The sequence below is a fragment of the Ictalurus punctatus genome, chromosome 23 (assembly GCF_001660625.3).
Source record: "Ictalurus punctatus breed USDA103 chromosome 23, Coco_2.0, whole genome shotgun sequence".
In the NCBI taxonomy this organism is placed as follows: Eukaryota; Metazoa; Chordata; class Actinopteri; order Siluriformes; family Ictaluridae; genus Ictalurus; species Ictalurus punctatus.
The window spans coordinates 1022516-1050104 of NC_030438.2; the positions used below are offsets into that span (position 1 = coordinate 1022516).

At 39.9% G+C, this 27589-nt stretch overlaps 2 protein-coding genes across 12 annotated transcripts in view; one reads left to right on the forward strand and one right to left on the reverse strand.

Moving 5' to 3' along the window:
• Nucleotides 1-10674, forward strand: part of ankha (ANKH inorganic pyrophosphate transport regulator a) — a 32096-nt gene extending 21422 nt beyond the window's left edge. The window contains exons 10-13 of one of the 3 annotated variants that reach the window (XM_017453331.3): nucleotides 91-214; nucleotides 927-1026; nucleotides 1265-1425; nucleotides 1526-10674. In XM_017453331.3, the coding sequence (XP_017308820.1) occupies nucleotides 91-214; nucleotides 927-1026; nucleotides 1265-1393 (353 nt within the window). In that variant the 3' untranslated portion in view covers nucleotides 1394-1425; nucleotides 1526-10674. Of the gene's footprint in view, nucleotides 1-90; nucleotides 215-926; nucleotides 1027-1264 lie in introns of all 3 variants that reach the window. The other 2 variants (XM_017453332.3, XM_053675040.1) reach the window with 2 other exon arrangements.
• Nucleotides 8711-26915, reverse strand: LOC108256445 (uncharacterized). 9 transcript variants are annotated; one of them, XR_008393331.1, is made up of 13 exons: nucleotides 26567-26915; nucleotides 25105-25179; nucleotides 24771-24999; nucleotides 23549-24667; nucleotides 21143-21307; nucleotides 20152-20400; nucleotides 19697-19782; nucleotides 19157-19272; nucleotides 16836-16979; nucleotides 15503-15634; nucleotides 13825-14094; nucleotides 13022-13095; nucleotides 12100-12238 (listed from the first exon to the last, which is right to left on the reverse strand). XR_008393331.1 is itself a non-coding variant. In XM_053675036.1 (12 exons), the coding sequence occupies exons 3-12, from the start codon at nucleotides 24917-24919 to the stop codon at nucleotides 12044-12046; spliced, it is 2622 nt and encodes an 873-aa protein (XP_053531011.1). In that variant the 5' UTR covers nucleotides 24920-24999; nucleotides 25105-25179; nucleotides 26567-26913; the 3' UTR covers nucleotides 8711-12043. The 9 variants fall into 9 exon arrangements, 8 of the variants coding, with proteins under 8 accessions (XP_053531011.1, XP_053531012.1, XP_053531014.1 ...); XM_053675036.1 differs by lacking the exon at nucleotides 13022-13095 and having other exon boundaries at nucleotides 8711-12238; nucleotides 23549-24664; nucleotides 26567-26913; XM_053675037.1 differs by lacking the exon at nucleotides 13022-13095 and having other exon boundaries at nucleotides 8711-12238; nucleotides 19697-19779; nucleotides 26567-26913.
• Between the last annotated feature and the right edge of the window lie 674 nt (nucleotides 26916-27589).

The window sequence follows — 27589 nt, forward strand, 5'->3', positions numbered from 1 at the left end:
CTTTAAAAGGAGATTAAATAAATACAAGGCACTTCCCTTCACCGTACAAATACAGTTCGTGTGACCTTTGACCTGCTTTGTGTGTTCCAGTGACTATTCGAGCTCATCTGACAGGGTGGTTGATGACTCTGAAGAAGACGTTTGTGCTGGCCCCTAGCTCTGTGCTGAGGATAGTCGTGCTCATCACTAGTCTCTTAGTCCTTCCTTATATGGGGTGAGAATAAACGTTACATAAACATGTATGATGATGTTAGTGTTTTAATTGATTTGGATTTTTTTTTAATAGTGGAATGCAATTGAAGATAAATGCGTTGCTGTTTAGTAAGGGAACAACACTCCTCACTCGTCGTGTTTCATTCTTTATATAAGATTTGTGAGAGTTACATATAGCTTAAGAATATATGATGACATCTTTTTAGTTTTTGATTCTCAAAATGTTCCTGTTTTTGTAATGAACTGTGTGCTAATAACCTAGATTTCCTCCTGGAAACATATTTCTGCGTACGTTGGGCATGTTGCACGTTGCATGAGACTCGATGACCTTTTGTCTGTGGATTTTGAGAATGCCTAGAGTATGGTGGAAATGTAATAACGGATCAGTGTTCAGACCGCTACAGCTACATGTACACCGCTAGAACGTCACTGTACGCTACTACATAGATGGTAATGCAGTGAGAGTCGGGCATAAAGTATCCATGTACTGTACTATATATAAAATCTACTTTGTTGTCCGAATTGCATGTCTGTAAACCTGTTTTTGATCATGTTGGACTGCCCAGTGATCTATACACATCCTGCTTGCTCACAGCTGTGTGTGTATTCTTACATGTATTTGCGATCTAGATCATTCAGGCTATTTTGATGATCTGTATACGTGTGTGTGTGTGTGATGCAGTATGCTCAGGTTTTCATGTATTGCTGTACAGGGTGAATGGTGCTGCATTAGGAGTGGGCTCACTACTGGCCGGCTTCCTCGGAGAGGCCACGATGGTGGCGTTGGGGGCGTGCTACGTGTATCGGCAGCAGGTGAGTGAAGATCACAAATTCTCGCGACGTACATTTATACTACTGAGTAGTTGAGGGTTAAGGGCCTTGATAAAGGGTGGTGCTGGGATTTGAACTCGTGACCTTCCAATCAGAAGTCCAGCATCTTAACCACTGAGCTACCACTGCCATTTTTAAGTACACTTATTTGTAGTCTCTGTGTATTACCGATATCTGCTCATTTCTTTCATCCGTCGAACATCAAACCCTTTCACTCTAGAGAAAGAATTCAGGCACGGAGATAGTCATGCAGGGGGACGACTCTACCCCGATGAGTGATGTCACATCCACAGCGGCGTTAGATGACATCCAAGAGGTGGATGAGGAGGAAGAGGGACAGAAGGATTGATGGAGAGAAATGAACGAAAAGAGAAACCTGAGGTAAAGTCGATGACCCGAGGGGGAAAACACAGGGGATTTTCCCTGTTAACTTAAAGAAAAACTAACAATGCAAACCTGTACTCCTGAAACCAAATAACAGGACTGCACCGTGTGAGTTGGGCTTTCCTGCTCAGACCAAGCCCGAACTGATCTATCTGCTACAGCACTTTCTACAACTGACAGAACCCTTTTGCACTGACATTCATCAGATACTCAGTTCAGCAGCTAATAACGAAATGTTTGCAAATTCAGCAGTACCGAGTTTGTGTTCTCCGCGTCACACCAACTTGTCACAAACACCACCCAAGGGCATCTAACTGCACAGAGGGAGACAATCTGGCAAACAGCACATGTACTGAACTTTGACACAGTGGAACATATTGTCTGTTACAGTGTGGGCCTTAAAACGCACAATATCTGTTATTGCACAGTGTCGCCTAACGCACAAATAGAATTTTGATGTATTACAGTGATATCTAATTTTTTATTTTTATTTTATTTTTTATAAAATTAGCTATTCAGGGAAATACACAACGGAAATCGTATCATTTTCTCTTTTTTTATGCTAAACTTGTTCTATCTAGTGGTCTGTGGTTTATAGGAGGATGCATGGATTATTGATTCAGGGTTTTTTTGTTTGTTTGTTTGTTTGTTTGTTTGTTTAAAGCAACAAACCCTTGTGGGAAAGTTCTTTCTAGCATCAGCTTAGACCGAAATGTACATATGAAACAATTCAGGGTCATGGTGATTAGTTTTAATTGCTAAAAACATTTAATTAAGATTTTCTCTCTCTATTTTGATAAAGCTTTATAACCATGTTTACAATTCTTTGTAGTTTGGAAACTATGCTTTATAATTATTTTTTTATATTATTTTTTGTAAACAAATTCTCATGAAGCTCAAGTAAAGTGTTGTAAGTGTCCCAAAACCCCCTACAAAACAACAGTACAAGGTGCAATCCATACCTATATTTGGAAAGTATAAACTTTTATTTCAGACACTAAATGAATAGAAGTACTTTACTTTCAAGTCATCAAGGAGTTATTTGTAATATTATGATGGAGCATTATGATTCCGTATTACTGTTTTTTTAAAATACTTACAACGTAGTAGTAGTTATATCATACACTTTCTGTCAAACTGTCAAAGTAGTGTGTTTGATAATTTACAACGCTCCGTGCTCTCTGGATGAGGGCAGGGGGCCCCGTAAACTACAGACAGATGAAGGGAAAGAATTTTTTTAATGAACATTTTCAAAGCATGACAAAAAAGTACAACATACAACATTTTGCAGCAGCCACCGGTTTAAAAGCGTGCATCGTCGAGCGGTTTAATAGAACCTTAAAAGGGCGGATGTGGAGATATTTAACTGCTACAAACTCCAAACGCTGTATCGATATTCTACATCACGGACGGATACAACACCAGCTGTCACAGGAGCATTAAGATGAGACCTATTGATGTGGACAAAGAAAATGAATCCGCCGTGTATAAAATCCTATATGGATCTAAAGACGGCCCCGGCGTAACCCCTACATTTAAATATAAAGTTGGCGACATTGTTAGAATTTCTAAAGTAAGAGGTCCGTTCACAAAAGGTTATAAAGAAAACTACACGCACGAGTTCTTCACAATAACAGGACGCATATCACGCGAACGTCCCGTCTATAGGTTGTGTGATAATGACGGCGACGTCATCGATGATGTTTTTTATGAAGCGGAATTACAAAAAATATTTGTGAACAAAAACAAAACATTTAAAGTGGAAAATTTTTTTCACAAAATAAATATTCTACTCATATGTACACATTCAAACATCACGCTTTTCTAACAGTGTGTTTACACAAAGGAAATACACACACACACACACACGAACGAACACAAACACATCCCCACATTAAACACATTATTTCTTTTCAGACGTATTTCACCCCACCAAAAACCAAACTCATTAACATAAACACCTTTTGTTGGGAGGGGGGCCATTCCCCCCCCCCACACACCTCTCCACAACACCCCCAGACACAAAGGAGCCAGATTGATCATCTGATACACTCCATAGGGTTACCCCCCCCCCCCCCTCACCACCCCCACAGACCTGCCCGTCAGGGAAGCACGGAGGGTCATACATTATCAAACACACTACTTTGACTGACAGTAACTACTAGTATTGTTACCAAACTACAAAATTGGTAAGCCTATGTATTAAGAATCAGAGCCCAGTATGATGGCAAAATGTCAGGCATGGAAACGTTGCTGTTGTGCTTTCAGAATTTAGTTGAATTCCACGATGCAGGTGTAACTATAGCTCACAACAAAATTTACACTCTTTACAATCCAAAAGACAGGAATTCCAAATAAGTTAATAAGCTTTACAGGGATCTTGTGTGTGTGTGTGTGTGTGAGTGAGCCTAGGAAAAAATCTTCCACATGATCAAAATTTTCTTTACATTTTCTACTCTGTAGCGCTCTACAGGCCGTGTCTTTTTCATGCGTCTCACCCACACGTCCATTACAGTAAATCGTTTAAAGTCTGATGAATAAAATGGTTTTCCCGAATCTCCATACATACACAGTACTGTGTAAAAGTCTTAGGCACATTAATTTATTTATTCATTCCTCATAAGTGACCGCTTCGGCCTGGTTAGGGTCACGTTGAATTCCGCGCCCATCCCGGGAACACTGGGCGGGGGACGGGGGGGTTGTGGGGGTGAGGCAGAAATACAGAGGCAAGAGAAAGTGTGTGAAGCTTTTGGAATTTCGTGGATTTCTGAATAAATTTGTCATAAAATGTGATCTGATCTTCATCTAAGTCAGGGGCATTAACAAATACAATGTGTCTAATATAATAACACAATAAATTCTGATCCCTCCTGTCTTTATTGAGAACAACCAAAAAACCCTCATAGTGCTTGTGGGAAAAGTATGTGAACCCTTGAGTTAATGACCTGGAAAAAGCTAATTGGAGTCAGGTTTCTGCACACCTGCAGTCTCGTTAAGAAAATGAGTTTGGGGGTGTGGACTACAGCTACTTTCACTGATAAAAACCCCTCAAACGTTTGGAGTTTGCTCTGCACAAGAAGCACACGCTTACGTGAGCCGTGCCTCGCCAAAAAGAGCTTTCAGAGGATCTACGATCAAGAAATGTTGATTTACATAAAGCTGACAAGGGTCACAAAGTGATTTAAAAGACTTTATAAATTCACCAGTCTACAGTCAGGCAAACATTCTACAAATGGAGACACTTTTGGACTGTTGCTACTCTACCAAGAAGTGGGTGCACAGTCAAAATGACACCAAGAGCACAATGAAGACTCGTCAGTGAGGTAAAGAAACAACCCCGAATGACAGCCGAAGATTTGAAGCATCGTTGGAACTGGCGGACATCTCTGTTCATGAGTCTACAATACGTAAAACACTGAACAAGCAGGGTATCTACGGCAGGACACCACGAAGTGGTTACTGAAAAGAACGCTGCTGCACGCCTGAAGTTTGCACAGAGCACAGTGACACTCCACAGCGGTATGGGCAAAATGTTTTGTGGACTGAAGAAACTAAGATTTAACTATTTGGGAAAACCACACAGCACTACATCTGGCGTAGAAAGGACACGGCGTATCATGATGAAAACATCATCCCAACCGTACAGTACGGTGGAGGAAACGTCATGATTTGGGCCTGCTCTGCTGCATCACGGCCCGGCCAGCGTGCAGTCACTGAGCTGAAGATGAATTCCCGAGTATATCAGACAATTCTTCGGGATAATGAGAATATCTGTGCGTCAGCTGAAACCGTGTAGAAGTTGGGTGATGCAGCGGGACAACGACCCAAAACACCGGAGCGAGTCCACAACAGAACGGCTTCAGAAAAACAAAATCCGCCTTTTGGAGGGGCGGAGTCAGAGCCCGGACCTCAACCCGATAGAGATGCTATGGAATGACTTGAAGAGAGTCGTACACATGAGACGTCCGAAGGATACGAAGGATGCTTTAGCTCTAAAGCAGTTCTGCAGGAAGAACGGGATAAAACTCCTCCTGAACGACGTGCAGGTCTGATCCACAGCTACAGGAAGCGCCTGGTTGAGGTGATTGCTGCCGGGGGGTCGACCATTTATTAATACTAAGGGTTCACTTACTTTTTCACTGCCATTTTGAATGTTGAATGAGTGTGTTCAATAAAGACATGAGGGATCAGAATTTATTTTTTGTTATTATTTTAGACACATTATATTTGTCAACACCCCTGACCTAGATGAAGATCAGATCACATTTTATGACAAATTTATTCAGAAATCCATGAAATTCCAAAAGGTTCACATACTTTCTCTTGCCACTGTACACCTTAAATGGTACACCAGTCCATCCCAGGGCAACATGTACACACGCACACACTGCTAGCCTGCTAGCCAGTCCAAATACTGGTGTTTTTGGGTGGAATCCCACATGAACATGGAGGGAACATTTGAAACTGCACAGGCTCGCGAGCCCTGTCGCAGCGAGGCAGCCGTGCTACCAACTGCACCACCATGCCGCCGTATAAATATTACGAAAAACAATGCTTTCAACAATAACGAAACTCATTTTTTTAACCAAATGTGACCACCCTTTACCTGTTAAAACAGCTCTCAGAAACTTCTGAGGAAATCAACTGGTACGTCATTCCAGGCGTCCTGGGGAGTTTGCCACGAGCATTGTGCAAACTTTGACCGGATCTCTTGCTTCTGTCCCTGCAGGGTCCAGGCAGCCTGAAAGATGTGTTGAGCTAAGAACACTCATGCATTACGTAATGAGATTGATTTATTTCATTTTTTAAACAGATAAAGTACATCTTTTTTGTAAGTGTTTGAAAATGTAAAATTTGCTGTTTTTATACTGACCCACCGGTGCAGATGACGAATTTCTAAGACGAAATGTCTTAAATGTGGTTTATGTCCTCTTACATTACATAGATCAACTTCATGTACAACTTCACAACTGAGTCACATGGCTGAATGTTTACTTTAATTAGGTTTTATGTTTGAAGTGTAATACTCTCGCTGTTTTTTTTTTTTTTTTTTTTTTTTTTTTTTAACTTTAATAACTTGTGCATATATTCTCAGCCTTTTGCAATATACACGATCAGCCATAACCTAAAATTAAATTATTAGATATACAACCCCAATTCTGAAAAAGTTGGGACAGTATGCTAATAAACGCTAATAAAAACAGAGGAGTGATTTTAAATGTACTTTTTGTTTTTTTGTTAAAATAAAAGTCAGACAAGGTATTTGATGTTTTACCGAATCAACTGCATAGTGGTGGTGGTGTTTTTTTTTTTTGGAAGGTAAACATTTATTTTGAAATTGATGCATGCTACACATTCCAAGAAAGTTGGGACTGGGGCAATTTAGGCCTAATAGCGATGTGACCGTTTGAAATAAAATGGTGATGGTTCTCCGGGCCAAAGAGGAAAAGGACCATCCAAGCTGTTATCGGCGTCAGGTCCAAAAGCCAGCGTCTGTCATGGTATGTGGGCGTGTCAGTGCCCATGGTATGGGTAACCGTGAGGGCACCATTAATGCAGAATGTTTGGAGCAACATACACTGCCATCCAGAGCAGGGCAATGCCAAACCACATTCTGTCTGGATTATAAGTGCATGACCTGCAGCTAAAGTAAGGCAACGAAAACCCCGTACACTTTGGAGCTGAAGAAATGCATAATGGATGAATGCGGGAAAATTCTCCTTGCTAAACTTAACCAACTGGTGTCTTTAGCACCCTAAACGCTTAAGTGTTATCAAAAAGAAAGGTGATATTACACAGTGGTAAGCAGTCAACTGTCCCAACTTTTTTGGAGTGTGTTACAGTCATCAGATTTCAAATGAGTGTATAGTTTCAAAAATAAATTAAATTCAAAGTACAACATCAACTAATGTGTTTTCAGTATATTGCAGAGTAAGCTGATTTTTTAAATTTTCTTTTCCCTCCCCATTTTCCATACTGTCCCAACTTTTTCAGAATTGGGGTTGTATTAGGCAGATGTGAAGTCTGTTCTCGAGGTGTTGGAAGCAGGAAAAATGGGCAAGCGTAAGGATTTGAACAACTTTCACAAGGGCCAAATTGTGATGGCTAGACGACTGTGTCAGAGCATCTCCAAGTCTCGGGTCTTGTGGGGTGTTCTGAGTACGCAGCGGTTAGTACCTACCAAAGATAATCCAAGGAAGGACAACCAGTAAACCAGCAACAGGGTCACGGGCACCCGAGGCTCACTGATGCTTGTTTGATTTCACAGAAGAGCTACTGTAGCACAAATAGCTGAAAAAGCGAACGCTGGCTATGATCGAAAGGTGTCGGAATACAGTGTGTCGCGGTTTGCTGCGTATGGGGTTGTGTAGCCGCAGACCGGTCCGAGCGCCCATGCTGACTCCTGCCCACTGCCGAAAGCACCTACAACCCGTGACCTGAAGCAAGCCGTGCACAGAAGATACCCTTGCAATTGGATGGCTCTAGTTTCTTACTTTTACTAAAACCTGCCATTATCGGGGGTGTATAGACTTTTTATATCCACTGTACAAAATATTAAGCAGGATGGCTGATCGCTGTACATCTTATAGAGCTGAACTATTACTCACATGGTCAGAGCTCAAACCCTGTAGTGTTAAAAACTGTTTATAACCGAACGGTTACAGGGAAATTCAGTATTGACAGGAGCCCAGTGCATACTGCTTATTTTTGAGGCATTTGTAGTGGAAAAGGTCAGTAAACTGTACACTTGCTTTAACTGCCAACATCAGGGTAGAGCGAACTGGTCAGTAGAATCTTAAATTGTATCTACAGTATGTACAGATTTTTTTATATACATTTTTTTTTCCATTTGAACTGTCATTAGATGCACCTTTAACAAGCGCCTTCTTTCACTTTAAAGGGATCATTTCATTTGTTGAACATGGCTACAGTCAAACAGTGGTGCTGGAGATTTCTGAACACTTCTGATGCTTCTATTTTAGCGTGTTCTCTCCCATGTAGTATCGACGTGCAGATATTAGCCGTGCTTGAAACGTTCACCCAATGTCGCCGTCGTATTTTCATAGTTCACACAATACACTGTTCCATCAAAAGTGGGCCAGTTAGTAGCTGCATGTTTATTTTTGCATCATCTATATGAACAAGTTATTTTAATAACAAAGTTACCTACTGACTTTTATTGCAATGTCACTATGCTGTTTGTCAAATACAAATTTGCCTAAAGGTCTGTTCGTTTGTGTTCAACTGTTCATTATATTATTATATTAACTTAATGTAAACATTATTCATAAAATATTTATTTATATTTCCACAAGCAAGAAGAGCTAGTCAACGTCACAAAAAAACACCTATTCAACAGTGCTCGTTTCCATTTTCTGCACAATACTGAACCAGACGAAGAACGCTAACCATAAATAAAAATTTGTTGAATTTTCTTTCCTGAAGCAGAAAACGTGCCTGATGATAAACAATGAGGACTGGAAAAAAACATTGTATGCAAGACTGACATTTTCTAAAGCACCATTTTTGACATTTTACATCAGATTTCATTACATTAACTATACATGACAAAGTAGTAATACTAAAACATCTTGGCAGCAGTTTGAGACAAACAACAAAATTATTACATAACTTAAGAAAGAAAAACTACAGAACTAAAACCGCATTAAGTAGTGACCGAACAGTCAGGTTTCCTTCATTATCTAAACAGCTAAGGAGCGAGAGAAGCATGTTTCTATGAAGTGGGCTGATGGAATAAATGGCTGAGATGGTAACTGAACAACAGTGTAGTCCATTTTTCCCCCACAGTTCAGTTTAAAGCATACTGGAGCCAGAGGAAAATAAATAAGTGCTCCACAGCCCTTGATTACACATTTGAGGTTTGTTTTTTTTGGAGCCAGAACAGAACAAATTGAGGAATGGCTGCTATCCTTGTGGTCTGAGGGGGAACAACTGCTGTTGTCTGTGCAAAACAACATTTCCAAATGTAATTAAGGTTTTCCCCTAAAATATCTGGCACTATAGCCTTAAAATCCCCCCCCACTTCCAACTTGTGTTATGATGAATAACAAAATAATATCTTTCAATTAGTTCAATTCTATTATTCAACAAGTGTCTTTGGGTGGGTGACAAATTAAAGTAAACCATCTTAGTGTGTGTTAGTAAGGTGTTGGTGTACATTTTACACATTTCGGGAACTGTACTGGAGGGATGAACACCACTCCCAACACACACATCACTCAGATCTCCCACAGGTTTAGATCTGGTGACTGTGAAGGCCATAGCATGAGATCACACCATACCACCTCATCACACCATTCAATGAGCCCTCATGCTGTATTGATGAGTCCTACTGGAAGAGACCATTCCCACCAGGATAGAAATGTGTCATCAGAGGTGAGGATGGCTTTGTTTTGATTTCTAGTGATGCTTTGCACTAAGGGGATAAGTGGGGCCAACCAATGCCAGCATAACAGCCCCTACCCTGCAACCGTGCACCAGGTTTTTTGTCACCTGTCTCTACGTATAACTATAAATCTATTAAATCTCAATCGCCCTCTGTCTGAATGTGATACTGGTTAAAAACATTCTCTTTCCTGGCTTAATATCAAATATGGAGTTTTGATCAAGGACATACATCAAAAAGAGCACAAGAGACTATTTCAGGGGTGTTTCATGTGGATGTGTTCATGAAGCTGAATTTTATGTCTCCGAGAAAACTATCAGCTTGTGTCAGTTAGCAGTATTGTTCATGACTGCACACCTGTACAGTGGGTATAAAAAAAAAAGTCTACACACCCCTGTTAAAAATGGCAGGCTTTTGTGATGTAAAAAGAATGAAACCAAGTTAAATCATGTCAGAACCTTTTCTCACTTTTATTGTGGAATTGCAACCTATAAATATCAAGTGACAAACGCCCAGAAATATTTTTTTGTGAAAAAACAGAAAGAAAAAAAAAAAACAAACAAACAAAAAAACAACTTCCAATACCCAGGTTGTGTAAACACACACCCTTTTATAATTGTGAATGTGGCAGTGTTTAGTGACTGATTACCCCCAAATAAAGTAAAGCTGTTCCTATAGGATTTTCCTGATGTCTTGTTAACATCCAGAAACCTGGTCAGGGAGGCTGCCAGTAGGCCTACAGCAACATTAAAAGTACTGTAGAAATTTCTGGCAAGGACTTGTTGCACCCAACATGTGACAGTAATCTCCCAAATTCTTCATAGCTCTGGGCTATGGGGTAGGGCGGCAAGACAGAAGACTAACAATAAATAAATAAATAAATAAATCATCTTATCTCCCAAAACCATGTGGAATAATGTGTCATGATCTGATGAGACCAAAGTCTAACTGAGGGTTAGGGACATAATACCAAAAGATATTTTTGGTGCACACACACACACACACAAAAAAAAAAAAAAAAAAACACCACCACAACCATCCCCATGGGGAAGCATGGTGGTGGCATCATCATATTTTGGGGCTGGTTTTCTTTATTTGGAACTGGGGCTTTAATCAGGGTGGAGGGAATAATGAATAGCTACAAATACCAGTAAATTTTGGCGCAAAACCTTAAGGCTTCTGCTAAAACACTTAAGATGAAGAGCAATGTCACCTCTCAGAATGACAACGACCTGAAGCAAACCTCTAGATCAACAAAGGAACGGCTTCACCAAAACAAGTTCAAGGTTTTGGAATGGCCCAGCCAGAGTCCAGATTCTAAATCCAATCAAAAATCTGTGTGGTGGCCTGAAGAGCGCTGTGCACAGGAGACGCCCAGACAGTGCGACCGGTAGAATGCTTTTTACAAGGAAAAAGGCAGAATATTGCTAAGTCAAGATGTGCCAAACTGACTGACTCTTACCCAAAAAGATTTAATGCTGTGATAAAATCTAAAGGTGCTTCGACTAAGTATTAATTTAGGGGTGTGCACACTTATGCAACCGGATTTTTCCCACCGTAAAATGACTCAATGTTTTCCACCTTAATGAATAGGTTAAAATTTCACAATAAAGGTAGAAAAGGTTCTGGACATGACACATCTTGGTTTCATTTATTTTCGTCACAAAAACCTGCCTTTTTAACAGGGGTGTGTAGACTTTTTATATCCACCGGAACTGTAAGAAGTTTTAAAACAGTTTTTGGTAAACACCTGTACAGTATTTTTTTGTAACAATCATGCGTAACTTCATTCTAAACATCGCAATTGTATGAATTAAGAAGTGATGAATTAACAACTGTAAACTCGTTGTAATACAAAATCTAAACAAAACAACAACAAAAAAAAAAGTCAAAGAATTGCACAAAAAAACCTGAGTGCTTTTGTTAGTGTTGTTAGCTTCAGCCAAACAGCTAACAACTTAAACCAAACACAAGTCAATTTTAGACAGAAATATTATTTTCTAATAATTAGTCATTCACCTTAACTCCGTTCGTCCAATCACCTCCCAGAAATCCAGTTAATATCCAGTGACTTCCCAGATATATTAATAATTACTTGGGTGAAGGCAGTGCATGGTGATGTCATAGTCTCACTCTCAATTTTCTTCCTCCACTCGCTTACAGAAATCCTGAAAATGACCGATCAGATGAGGTCAGAACACAATGGTGTTACACTCTGTATTGTGTCGGCTTCCTAATAGGGACGTTGTAATGGCGGTCATCCTCTGTGATGATACACACACAGGGCCAGTCCTGTTTATGGTCGTCAGGGTAGTGCGTCACAAATTCCTCCGTGTCGGTCTTGTAGAGCCTGAAGGTTTGAATCGTGTGCTGTAAGGCATAACCGAGCAGAAACATCTCCACCTGCAACAGTGCCAATACCGATTACGTTTTACAACGTTTCTATACGTTAGACACATGCTTAACCACATTAGACACGGGTATTTAAAACAGGTGCTGTTGTGAACAGGGTCTGAAATTAACTTTTTCCTCCACCTGCCACAGGGGCTGGTGATTTATTTATTTATTTATCTTTTAACCTGCCACTCGGAATTTCTAACAGCCACCTCACAAAAACAGAAAAAAGTTGATTTGTTTGCATCTCTTTGTGCTTTCAGTTGCCTCCCGTAGAAGCGAGAGTGAGAGAGTGTAGAAATTAAAACTGCTGGAAAGCAAAAGTAAAAGATAAAGAATGAAGCACCCTTTGAGTGTTCCTGCCTCCAGCTTCCTCTTTCCCTACTTGAACCTGGGAAGTGTTACTCTCATCTGCTCATGCATTCATTGAATTTAAATAACTTTCAAACACTCATATCCAAATCAGATATGCTAATAAGAAGAATATGCTAATAACGGTTTTCACAAGTCGTTAGGCGAGAGTTCTTTTATGAACGCAACATAGGATTAGCGATTTGCACACTTCCGGGTTTTTACTTTTTCTTCGCTTCCACTTTCAAAGTGACGTTTAATGTTTGTACAGCCAATAGTAATCACGACCATCGAGGGAGGAACGGGTACAGCTAAATTACGCAAGTTTAGATATCTATTTTTGGAAGAAAATGTACCCTCCTCCAAAGTGGCGGATGACCAGACGATTTTACACGCCACTGCCGACAATTCACCTGCATGTGGCGGGTGTTAATTTCATACCCTGGTTGTGAAGACTGATGGCATCATGAATTCTGCAAAAAGTATCAGGAGATTTCAGCTCAAAACATGGTTGCCTGTACCAAAAAGTTTGGATTAGAATTTTTAACATGATAAAACAAACATACTTCCAAATCAACACCAAACTGGTTAAAGAAACACAAAATCAATCTGAACTGTGCTAAAAACATGTGGCTGAACTGAAGAATCGACGTCCACATGCACAAACCAAAACATATAAAAGAGCTAAAAATGTTTTACAGATCATGTGGGCCTAGATCTTTCTACAACGGTTTCTAATAGTGTTAGACATGACAGGCTACTTGGTGCTGTTCATTTCTCTAGGGCAGGTGTCACAAAATATAAACTGTAAATGCTTTTTTACAGATGACACGTCATCTGTCATAGAAACAAATAAAAAAAAACTTGCATTTGTAATTGTAGTTGAAGAAGGATTTGCTGTTAGCAGATGACAAATCATAAATTCATTATCTAGCCATGACACTAAAATATAGATTACATTCAGAATTATCAGCTCTCATCTGCCAGGCAGTGCTAAATTTTAAAAAAACAATCAAACAAACAAACAAACAAAAACACCTACAGCCTGGACAGATATTTCTATTCCAGGCGACTGGAACAGCAATCTGTTCACCTATACCCATGCTACATATGCTGCTAGTGCACATACTCCAAAAAAAAAAAAAAAAAAAAAGAGGATATTTTCAGGATTCTGCTACGCTTCAAGTGTTGCCTCTGTTCATAAAGCTGTGTGTAGCGATTTATATAAGGTCAGATTGTGTCACCTGTTCTAGGCCGCCACTGAAGCCAACTTGGCTCAGGTGATTGCTGAAGAACATTCTGGGGTTTTCAGACGTGTCACGGGCAAACAATAGCCAACAGAAGACAGGCACTTCGTGTTCTGCCTGCATTTTGCTATGAAGCTCCACTGCCTTAACCAGCATGAGGAACTTCAGCACCTCCAGAAGAGCATACTCTTCTTCTCCACCCTGAAACACCTGATCACACACGGCCTGCTTATCCTCTAAGCTCTCTGACTCGACTGCTGCCTGCCACTGGGAACACACACAGCCAGACACACATACACAATCAGAAGATATTACATAATATGATGTACGGTCGTGTGAAAAAATAAGTACACCCCATGGGTATTATTGTTGTTTTTTGACATATTTGGACAAGCAAACATTTGATCATCTTTGAAACAGTGCCTATTAATAAAGGTGATCCACAATCAAATGACACACAAAACTGGCTTTCTGTAGTAATTTTCACACTTTAAATTAACAAAAAACAGATCCGTCACATGGAAAAAGTAAATACACCCCTACATTTAACACACCTTCAAATCCATAAAATTAGAATCAGGTGTTCAAGATGGGGTGCCAGTGAGTAGAACCTGCTTAGGGAGTGCAGGTGGAACCGGTCTTATTTATACTCCTGTTATATCTCATGTCTGGTGTTCCCTTTGTTATTGAGGTGTGTGGTGTCATCATGCCAAGATGAGTGTATATTAGAGATGCACATATGTCTCGGCCGATAAAGGCTATTTTTCCCCGCTATCGGCCGATAGTTTAAAAACATCCGATGATGAGGGCAGATTATATCCTGTCAATAAAAAGGGGGCGGGAAAACACGTTGAATTTGTGCCGAGTGTGAAGATGTCTCTTGTGTGGAATGATGACAGAACTGCAGTTTGTAATCTCTGTAATCTCTGCACTGATAAAAATTTTACACCGGAACTGAGCAGCAGTGAAGCAGGAGATCAAAGCGCCAGTACACCGTTAAAAGATTTAAATGAAGAGGAGTTGACAAAAAAGTAGTATATTATATATATATATATATATAGCACAGAAAAATATATTTGTAGAGTACCATGTTTCATATGCAGATGTTAATATCATCAAAAAAAGATTTATATTAGGTCTATAGATTACCAGTTTGATGTTCATTGATGAAGTAGAAATGCTTTTGTTTGTGGTGAGTGAATGTGAGACTAACAGGAGGTTTTTTTTTTTTAATGCAGTCAATGAATTAATAACATTCAATAAGTTAAGAAATCTTACTTTAATCTTCAGAATTTAGTTCATGTGTTAATGTTAACGAGTTACTGTGAAACAACTTGATGAAATGGAGAGAATAAAGTTTTTATTTGCATTTCTTTCAGAATTGTGGAATTAATTATTATTAATTTAAAAGAAGGCATAAAAGGCAGAACTATCGGTATCGGCCGACATCACTCTGCATAATCGGTTATCGTATCGGCTGAGAAATGTAGGATCAGTGCATCTCTAGTGTATATTGATATAGATGTTCATTGAACACTAAACTTGCTATAAATGCTACAACTGCATTAAAAAAAAAAAAACAATGAATAAACGAATGTATTGTTTTGCAGACTAAATATAAAAGTATTAGCAAACACAATTTATTTTCAGAAGGAAAAGGTGTTAAGTGATTTACTCTTTTCTGCAGGAGCTCCAGATAGTGTTTAAGTTTCTCCACAGCATCCTCATCCTCTCCTGCTTTGACACACTGAGGGGGGAACGCCCACATACCTATCAAATGCTCCTGAGCTTCAATTTTTTCTGGCAACTTCAAAATGGATAAAAACAGAAGTGAATTAGTATTTCATGACCAGCACAATACCAGGGTCAGATTTCTGAACAGTTAGGAACAATGAGGGTACTGCCCACATGCACAATGGTGAGGATGAAGAAGGCAAGGAGGTGCCCAAACTGAACTGTACACTTTGGCTGATTCACAGCAAGCCGTTTGGAAGGGTTACATGAAAGAACCTCTTCTTAAGTCAAAATCGTTTGCCCATGCACACCATCATCAAGTCTGGTTAAAGAAAATATTTCCTGCATGCAAGGAAAATATGGTGGTGGATTGCTATTGGGTCCAGAGGCACATGTAAGAAGGAATTTTGCTAGTACCAACATTCTGTAGCTCAAAATCTGATTGCCTCTCCCAGGAGGCAAAGTTGGATCTTTCAACAAGGTGAGGACCCCAAACAAACATCCAAATCAACACATAAATGGTTAGCAGATCACAAAATCAGAAATCATTTTAGCCTCTGGGTTTCAATCATATTAATGTTATGTAGTCTAAATTAATGAAGGCAATCCGCATATGCAAACCTAAGGACGGAACAGTTTGAGATTCCTCTTCATAGAAGAAGACCAAAGATCCTGTACAACTACCTCCAATCTTGATAGACATTTCAAAAGCACATGTTTTAAAAATGCACTACTCAAAAAAAAAAAAAAAACCTAAGATTTGAAAATATATCCATACACCACCATATATCTAAACACAAATTATTACTCACTGTATGAGTTATCCATTTAATAATTATTTTTTTTGCACATGCAGGATGCCAATAATTCAAACCAAGATGCTATAACGATATTTACAATGAGTCACCATAGGCACACTTTATAAAACATTCAGATTACGTCATACTAATATATATATATGGTAATCTGAATGCATTAAATATGGATATGGTACTTCATTGCAAATCTCATCACAATCTCAGCTTGAAACAAAAAAAAAATGTCAGATCTAGTTCACCGATTTAAATCACATGCATTGAGTGCTTTGTCACTAAGCACTGTTTTGTTAGACATCTGGATCTGATGTTTTTTTTCTTTTCTTTTATATCGACTTAGGGGTTTTGCTTCATGCATGTTGACTGGCCTGACAATGACAATATGATCCATTGTTTAGTATCTCAGTGGTGCGATTCCTAATAATTAAGAAGCTATGAACTGAATTTATGAGCTCTTACCGATGTGAAATCTTCCTCCAGTAGCCAGGCTGGTGTGTGCGTTGTAGTGGCCAGCACCTGATACAGTGTAGCTCTCAGAGAGCAGTAGTTGTCCCCCCTTACTCTCCTCAGCGCAGTAAAACTACAAGATATCTCAGAGTAGCCCTGCAAAATGATTTTAAATAATAAAATAATAGAAACACAAATGATTATTATTATTATTATTTATTTATTTATTTATTTTTAATCTAGGCGTAACTGTACACTAGAAATAAAAGTCTCTCTGTAACTCTATGGGATATGCCTGTTTTCAACAATTCAACGACTCAGAGCTAATCTTTACCGTAGCATCTTCTATCTTTAACATAGAATAAGCATGTTAAGCAGATATATAGTTTTCAGTTCGGAGTATACAGAAGGTTTCAATGAAACCTCACTCAACTTTTATTGCCAAGATTTTTTTTTTTGAATCAGCGATGGCATGCCTTCCTATTCAACTATTCCCCTGCTGTGTGGTTTAGAGGAGCAGCATGCCCGCTATGAACATTTACATGCATAGGACAGAGGGATTTACAAAGGCTGATCAGTTGCTTATTTCATGTGCGCAAGGTCTCTTGGGAAAGCCTATTAAATATGTAGTACTTGTTCCACTGGACTGTGACTCTTGAGTTAGTGTGTGTGATGTTTTGGGTCTTGCTTTGTGGTGTTTCTGTTCAGGACATTTGTGCTGCAACAAACTGGGCCTCGCCTCATTCTAACAAGCACGCTCATGTGCTTGTGACATTCTGCCTTCATGATGAGCTTCTCTGGATATAAAGTAGTCAGCATATCCCATCGTGATATCAAAACAAATGTAACAACCATAATAGAACATGGTTCTATGACCGCATGAGTAAGGCATCTAACCGGACCACCCTCCTACGTAAAGCAAGTAAGAGGTGTGCTTATTTTGAACAAGGTAACGCTGGTACATCTTCCGCTTCGCTGCGCAAGCAAAGTGCCTCAGGCTTAGTTTTTTTGTTGTTGCTGTTGCAACAGGATCTATTAACTGGTGCATTTTCAGAAGCAAAAAGTGCACACATACATGTAAGATATAATTAGCCTGATATATTAAAACTGTTTTTGGTTAAAGGACAAAATACCATTTTTCAAATTAGGCTGTTTCATAAGCAAGAAAACCACTTACCATATTAATCAACATGAACCACAAGCTTCAGTGTTAATACACCATATTACGGCTGCACAGTTAATCGAATATTGATCTCGATTACGATTTTGACTTCCCACGATTACATGAACATGATCGACTGCGATATTGAAGTTTAAAGTTGGTCCTCTGCTCATAGGAACTCTGCCGCACATCAAATCACACGCTTCCTAAACTTACAGCCAATCACCATAGAGTGGCGCAGGGATGACGTCATTTTGTAATGCCAAAACCCGGAAATGAGTTAGCATTTTAGCGCTCGCACTGCGAGCTTCGCTGCGTGCTCCAGCACTTGCACGAGGGGAAATCATGACACTAACAACTTACCAAATGGGACTACAGAGGGTGTCGGGGACATTAAATGTCATCACGCCAAACAGGTAAAAAACTTTGCAGATAAACTGGTCCAGGTGTGCTGTGCACAATCCCCTCCCCCCAAAAAAAAAAAAAGTCGATGAAAATTCACCCACGGAGTAAATCCGTATTATGGAAAATGTTTTGCTTCAAGTTTGGAAAAGTTGTCGGAAGCTTGGTGATCGTGACGAAGTCGCGTGACTGTGGCGTAGTTCGTTTACAGCGTACGGTTGGCTGTTTATTTCTGGCGATTGTATTTAGGCTTCAAACTTAATAAAAGTCGTGTTCATTTGTGAAAATTATCTTGATAGAGAAACCTTTTAGTTATGTACACTTTTGTTGATCACGGGGCTTATTTTTTGCAATAATCCAAAAGCCTATGTGAAAATCCTATTGGGTTTTTGCGAGGGAACAAGTGAGATACTAACTTCCGGTACAAAATCCCTGCACCACTGTATTGGGTGACTTGGCTGCGTTTAAATCTTACTAGGGGACAAGAGTCCTATATATATATATATATATATATATATATATATATATATATTAGAGCCTCAAATCATACCTTCAAATCAATGTTTTCTATTACAACTATAATATATTGTTCGATGGACATCTAAGGCCCTGCTACTGTTCTGAAAGACTGAAAGCTCTGAAGTTCATTTTGGCTGCCTCTCAGAAATTATGCTAGCACCTAGTTGGTGGTAGTGTTCTTTCCTATAATCTTCCTGTAATTACACTGCAGAAGTAGCACATCTGCCATCCTTTTACAACTTTCACTCACCTTTCTGATGAGATTACTCTTGGCTGTATTTCCCTTCCACTCTCTCTCACTGTAGGCCAAAATGTCAACAGGAGCGGCTAAGCTGCACTTCTCCACTCCAGGGACTGAAAGAAGAGCTACATTACCTAAAAACACTCATTTAAACACTCAAGCTTTTGTTAAGATATTTGGCTCCAACAGTCCATGTAGTTTAGAAACCTTTTCTGTACACTACTTATTACATTTCTGTAGAAATGTATTTTATGATTATATAAAGTGGCAGGAGGTAGGCAGGAGTCATTTATAGACAAATATTTTACTTCACGAATTTGCGGTGCTGTGAATCTCCCTTCCAAATCTTTCATGTGCAGTGTGAAAAGATGACCCTATGAAAGTTTTAAAGAAATGCCAGAAGGTATGGAAGTATGCAAGGTCTGTCTCGAAACAAATTTTTTCAAGTTTTCAGGTTGTAATTATAATAACGCAGAATTCAAGGACACTGTTCTGCTTCCTACCACTTTACGAAAACACTCAATTAGGTAGATCAAAGATGATTAATACTTGTAAACTCCAGGATTGGCATCAGTTTCATTTCTTTGGCCTGCTCTTGTTCAATCTCATCATGTGCCCGGTAGAGGTCTTCACTGCTGCGGAAAAAAAAAAGTAAGGCAAAACACAAATGTAAGTGGCAGCCTGGGAAAACCCTTAACAGGATGACATTTTAACATTTTATACTATTGATAGTTCTGAAAACTAAAACTAAGATTTTGCTACCTAAAATATACGTTTCCCTGTTGCACATATCTCAAACACAAATTGCAGCATTTTAAAGTCTGTTTGAAAGTGAAAAGGGAGAAAACTGCATTTAATAAAGACATTGTAAGAAAGATTATAAGTAAATAAAAACTTTTAATATAGTACAGTATACGCTCAACTTAAAGATACACTGAAAGTATCTATACAACCCGAAGCTCTGTTCTACTAAAATGAATGATTTGGAGGACAGAGATACTTACTCCTCGTGCTCCTCCTCCTTCTCTGCAATGTTTTCTATGTCACTCACAGGTATCAGTGCAACTTTCAAGTCATGGCTACTGCTGAAAATAATCTCTCCTTTTTGGGCCTGGTTGCTTTCTGTATTTTCTTTTTCGTCTTCTGTTGTTGTCTCATCATTCTCACTGGCCTGGTGCGCTGGCTCCATCTCTTCCATGAGGTCATGATCCAATAAGAATGCCTCGACTGGACCATTTTCATCAACTTGTTCACTGCAAATGAGACAATTTGGGTGTTATTATAAACAAGTGACGATTCTTTAAATGGAAGTACACATTAAAGTTTATAGCCATGCATTATAAATTATTCATTTATAACAGTTGAGCCATTGCGTTCTAAATCATATTCGTTTGCCCTCTTGTGAGTGCAGTAACACATCATAGCCACATGCTGTAATCTCTAACACAATATTAAATCTCATCCGCAAATGTCTCCCTCATGACTAATAGTTAGGAAAAATGATATGTGCAGATTTATAAGCATGTGCCTGCTACCAAATGCATTATGAAATGCCACACTATAATTTGTGTATCTCTATAAATAATCATGTATTCTCAGAAGGCCACTCTAAAGTTAAGAGATCATAAAATTATCTGCTTAGCCCAGCCCGGTTCAACCCATGTGCGATGAAAATACAGCTCATATGTGAATTTCTTTTCACAAGCAAAATAAAAATGATACAACTAGTTGACAGTTCAAGTAAACTTTTGTTTATAACATGTTCTCGCTTGGTCATTTTTCATCTTTGGCTACTTATTGTTGAATTTAAATAGTAAACTTAAAAGCCTGTTAATAGACAGCCCAAAATTCCACCTTGTGAGCCCAAAGTAAAAACATGGAGGTGGATGTGCTATTATTAGTCCCCTTCTTAACGTCAAAACAAATTTAGAAAGCTATTCTAGACCTTTAATTCCACCTGCTGGTGGGAAGTGTAAAACAACAGGAAGTTCTTACTCCGACTTCTCTGTAGATTCAGGCGTCTCTACAGGAGCGTGTGTGTGCAAACCATTCTGAAAAGCCTCTCCATCATCTTCCTTTTTTATACACTCGGTGATTGTCATCTGGACTTCTGCATTGTCTGTGGGCTCTGGTTTCTCCACCTGCTCTGCAATGCTTGCACTAGAGAAGAGAGGCAAGATTTAAATGGAGATCACCTCATCGATCCTGATCTCGAGGCTACACAGCTGTGTACTACACATAAAAGGCTCGATCTGTGTAGAGCAGTTAGATATCCAAGAATATTTATGTGACTTGGCATCCTAATTAGAATTGAACAGGAGTCAAAATGACAGCTGATACAGAATAATCATGGTAAAGAAAGTCATATGATGCTTAATCACTACAAGTACTGCACAAATGACCAAAACCTCAATACTTTTTCAAATGCTACATTAGTAAGCAATTCAATCATTTTATTGTTATATACTGATGTATTGCCCCTATACACAAGTCAAGTGGCACATGCTAATTTAAGCTGAACAGACAGAATCATGAAAATAATTCATGTTATTCAGCAAAGATGCTAATGAATTCTGTACTCTAAATTTATTTAATAAATACAAAAAATGCCTTAATTTAAAATTTATAGATAGTTTATGTATGTGAGCATACAGTAATGTATGTAAGCTTATGCTTCTAGGAACAACATACCAACATATAGCCTACATAAACATGACAAATATCATGTGATGAATGCCAGATAAGGACACTGAACTTTTTTTTTTTTTGCCGTTGTGTCATTCTGGTCTTGGGCTTTGTGATATTGCTGCCAGCAAAGTCAAATTTAGGGTACTGAGAAAAGTCTATTTAAATTACAACCTATTTACTAATTAGGCTCTGTGAAAGGAAATAAATTTCCGGGGCAGGAGGTGGCAGTAGTATTCTGGTGCTTTCTACCCCCAAAAAGACGACCCAGAAGAACCAGGCCTATGGGGGTTGGGGGAAGAAAAAACAAACTTATACTAAAAATACTATAGAAACAGTACTATAAGGACGCACGTTTGGATATACCATTAGCACGGTACTACCGTGCAGTTTTTGGATGTAGCCCAAGAAACCAGCCTAGATACAATTCTCACACAGCTGTGAATCTATGCAAACGTTTCTTGTATGTTTTACTATACTATATCAACATAAGACCTATGGGCAGGAACTTGATACTGATATCTGATAGTATAAGCCAGACTTACAGTAGTCTTGCACTAAACATGGCCATAAACCACCTACTTTCACAGGAAGCAGATGTTTGACTGACCTCACGCTTTGTAGTGTCAATAATCAGGTGCCTTCATGGCATAAAATACACTGATCAGTCATAACATTAAAACCACCTACCAAATATAGTGTAGCTCCCGCTTGTGCTGTCAAAGCAGCTCTGACCTGTGATGCACAGTGTGTTCTGACACCTTTCCATCATAGCCAGCATTAACTTTTTCAGCAATTAGTGCTAGAGTAGCTCTTCTGTGGGATCGGACCAGAAGGGCTAGCCTCGCTCCCCACACGCATAAATGAGCCTTGGGCGCCCATGACCCGGTCACTGGTTCACCAGCTGTATAGCAGGAATACCCCACAAGACCGGCCATTCTGCAGATTCTCTGACCCAGTCGTCCAGCCATCACAATTTAGCCCTTTAAAGTCGCTCAGATCCTTATGCTTGCCCATTTTTCCTACTTTCAACACATCAACTTTGAGAACTGACTGTTCACTTGTTGCCTAATAAATCCCACCCCACTGAGACGAGGTAATCAATGTTATTCACGTCACCTGTCAGTGGTTTTAATATTATGGCTGATCGGTGTACGTGTGTGAATCGAATGAGAAAAAAAACAAACATTTAAAAGCCAATTCAATACTGATCATTAGATTCGGGCCAGTATCCAGACAAACTCTGGATTGGAGTATATCCAATTTAACATTTTGTTGTAGCAAAAATATAGCTAGTTATAGCACAAGATCAGAAGTTGTGAAATACTGCACAGACATGCAGAAGCTAAAAATAAGACTCCACATGTGCCCTCATTTGTTTGCTTTGTCTGATTTGGTTCTCTTCAACTGGACTGATTCAATAAGCTGAAGAGCCAAGAGGACACTTTCCCCCTCCGACATCAATTCAGCAAGTTCAGGGAGTGCTAATGAGGGCTGACTAGTGCCAGTGATGTCAGGTAGGGTGCAGTGCAAGGAGAAAAACGCTACTACAAAAACTACAGGTGACATTGGGCTGCTGATGCTAAATAGTGTCCAGTGGCCAACATTTCACTGGTTGTTGCAGAACCATATTATAAAAACATAAAGGGCACCAAGACTAGTAAACTAGTAACAAGCAATGCAAAACAAGTTTGATTACCAGTGATCTATGCTCACCTATTACTGTTGGCAGGGGGTTCGCACATCAGCTCTTGATTCTCAATATGTGAAGGTTCCGCACATGGTTTCTGCAATATCTCAGTCGATGCAGGTACTTCTACCTCCACCTCAGCTGGGTTCTCATCTTTCAAATCACCAGTCAAGTCATCCATGAGGCCATTTTCTATATAGTTCACAGTGGATTCCTCAGTAATGTTCACTGTTGGAGAGGACTCCTGCTCTGAAGTTTCCTGAGTTTTAGGAGGTAAACGGTCTTCTTTCATTTCAGACATGGTGGAAACATGCTCTTCATGGTTTTCTAGCACTTTAGCAGCAACTGATTTTTCAATGGCTAATGCTGTTTTATCTACCTCACATGAGGGCTCTGATAAAGAGACCTCGGGTTCCTGACTGGAATTTTCTGGTAGCAAGGTATCTGCTCTGTTCTCTGCTATGTCCTTTGGAGTCAGGAGTCCTTTTACTTCATGTCCATCAATTGTCAAGTTATTCAGAACTGGCTCTTTGTTTTGAAGGGTATCCATCATAGGTAAAACTTCTACAGGTGTTTTGAGTTCCTCCTTCTCTCTAGCTACCTCACCAGCTTCTTTATTTCTTTTTATCTCAGCAGAATCCTCATTTTCATCTGCTTCAGCTTGTCTCTCCTCGGTGTCCTGTTCAGCAACCTCCTTCTCGGTGTCCACCTGCGCATCGGGTAGCTCATCAGCAGGACATTCTTCTGCTGCATCCTGCACCGTCAACTTATGCTCGCCTGCTTTGTCCTCTTTTTTCAGTGCGTCAGTTAATTGAGCCTCGGTTTCCTCTTTCACTTTAGCCAACTCTGTTGGTGCATTAACTACCAATGTATCAGTGACTTCAGTGGCAAAAGTCGGGGTCTCTTTTGTAGTCTCATCACCCTTTTTCGTTTCTGTGGATGTAGTTGCAGCATCTACTAGTTCCTCTGGCACTTCTGACACACTTTGGCTAGTTTGTGCAGTGAGAGAGACATCAGTGTGGAGCATCTGGATTACAGAACCATAAGAACTCTGTACAGACCCCTCAACTGACTTAGGAGCTGCTTTCGGTTGCGTGCTGACTACATCTTTTTCTTGTCTTATGCAGTCTGCTTCATTTTTGCTGCTGGAAGAATAAAGGAGCCCCAAGAAATAAATCATTACTCAATCTTTTATTATTACTCTTCTTCACATTGCATTTGTCAAAGCAGTTTTTTTGAGCACCTTACCTCTCCTCAACCTCCAGTGCTTGGCTGATGCAATCAGTCGTTAGCGGCCTGGCTGTAACCTTCGAATCGGGCGAGTTCAGCAGCCCCTGCGTTTCATCCACCGTGTGATCGCACGGGTTTGATGACGGGCAGCAAAAGCTGTTTCCCATGTTAAGGGTTTACAATTGCTCTCACCCAATCATCTGAAATGGGCTTCAAACCTCCACTTTTTCCTCAGTTAAAGACCAGACTGAAGAATATCCAAATACATCAGGACAGACTTGCCAACATCTCAAGATACAGTGTTAAGTGTCCGCTACTACCAACGCGTATGAACATATTCAGCAAGGTATACCTGTAATATCGCAACCTGGTGACAGCTGATTATCAGCAGAGCCCGACGTGGTCCAGTCTGGTCCTACATTCAAGCCTGTTAACAGCAAAAAAATGAACAATTAACAAATTAGTTGTTATTGGGTGTAGGGGTGGCAAAGTGTTTCAGCACACAGCATTGCCACCTCACAGCTCCAGAGTCCCTGGTTTGATCCTGAGCTTGGGTTACTATCTATGCAGTGTTCCTGTACATGCACATGGGGGTGTCATCATCCCTCCCCCCCGCCGCAGCCACCACCCAGTTCTCTGGTTTCCTCTAACCTCCATGCTGTTCGGTGGACTGTCTATAATAAATTGCCCTTAGGTGTGAGCGAAAGTGTGTGCGCGCGCATGTCGCCATGTCATGGACTGCCATCCCAGTCATCCCATCCCGGATGGGATGGCAGTCCATCCCATCCGGGGGTGTATTCCTGCCTCACGCAGTGTTCCCAGGACAGGTTCTGGATCCACTGTGACCCTGACCAGGATAAAATGGTCATTTAAGATGAATGGCAATGAAAGCAGGCTGTAATGAGACAAAGAAACCTCAAGTATGCTGCTGTACAGGTTTATACCAGTGCAAGAGGGGAGTGAAACATTGTCAGATAGCCATAAGCAAGTGAAACATACAGTCTTAAACAAGTTCTTCAACAGATAAATGACAACACAGTGTACAGATGGAAGCAACAAGTAACTGGAGTTGCAGCTCCAGAATGGGGTCAGTAGGGTTTATACTTCCACTGCGGCATTCGCACTATGTGTAATATGTAAGCTAATACGCGTCTCTGTAAATCACTGCTATGCTGTCCTACCGCTTTAAATACCAGAGCGAAAGTCTGTCATTGTGATTTTCAGCATAATCACTGCGGTACCCTCGTCTTTTCTTTTTAAAGCGTGTAGTTTGACCTGCTACGCATCTGTTTACTGCACTTTCTCCAAAACCTGGCGTTCCGCCGCAGCTCTGTTCCTCACAGGCGTCTCGAACTTTCTGCACTTGTTCCTCAGATGGTGTTTTGGGATTATATCGCTGTCAGCTTCTTTAACAGGTGTCTCTGGTCTGATTTCACTCCGCCTCACTAGACTGAAGGACTGAAGCAACTGAATAAAAATTTACCTCAGTGATAAAAACGTACCACTCTGTGCCGAACACGGACACGCGCCGAACAATGAAACCGTTTACAACGCGAAAGCACAAGATATTTTACTACACGGACGATTTAAAAAAAAAAAAAAAAAAAAAAAAACTATTTAAAATAAATTATATCAGGGGTATTTTCCAAAAGTGCGACAAGTGCTGCTGCTTTACGACAGCGCGCGCTCTAAACCTGCGACACGCATTAAATTGCTAATGCTAACCAAACTACCCTCGCTTTTATCATCTTTATGTATAAAAGCGTGTATCTAATTATGGTAGTGTATTAATTGCACACTTCCCTTTTACCTACCTAATTGCTGCAACCTTTGCTGGACATATGTTGAGACACCACCATTTTCAGCAACCAGGAAGTTGGACTTTTACTGTAGTTTCGCTTTTCCTCCTGGACCACGCCCACTCATGAACTTCAGATACTTACAAGTGAAATACACAACACGTTGTCCGTAACAATGTCTTAGACCGGTGTATTCGTGCTATAAATGGAGTGAGGGTTATGGAGTAACGTGATTCCCGACGGTTTTAACTAAGGAAGGGTTTAAATAAAAAGGTCTTGCGCAACTGTAAGGCTAGAAGACTTGAGCCGCGTCCTAATCCCCATACTGGTCAAGTATTTTACATCTAAAATAGTCTTAAGGCAGCCTTACAAAGAGGTATAACTTAATCAAGGAGTCGTAGGAAAATGACTAAGATAAAGTAATAAAGTAATAAGAAATTATTAAATACTAGTACGCAATGCTAAGATAGAAAAAAACCACAATGATAACATTTAAATGAAAAACATATTTAAAGCATTAGAAGGAATGAAGTCTTTATTACATACTATATACATTGCAGCACAGTGAAATTCTGTTCTTCGCATATCCCAGCTTGTTAGGAAGCTGGTGTCAGCCATGATACGCCACCCCTGGAGCGGAGAGGCTGAAGGGCCTTGGTCAAGGGCCCAACAGTGGCAGCTTGTCGGTGCAGGGGCCCGAAGCCCCCGACCTTCCGATCAGCAACCCAGAGCCTCGACCGCTGAGCCACCACTGTCCCTCATTAAGAACTAGGAAACAGCTAGTTTACACTGCTGTGGCTGGTTGTAAGCTCAAATACAGTACGTATTTAGTGTTTCGATAAGTTACACAAATGTAGCATGCAGTAAATAACATACAGATGGTGTCCCAAAAGTCTCCGTACATAGGGGAAATAAACACTTTTAGCAAAATATCATTCATTATATATATATATATATATTACACACACACACACACACACACACATACACACAGATAGATAGATATAATAAATGTGCTCATTATAGTCCCAATAATTA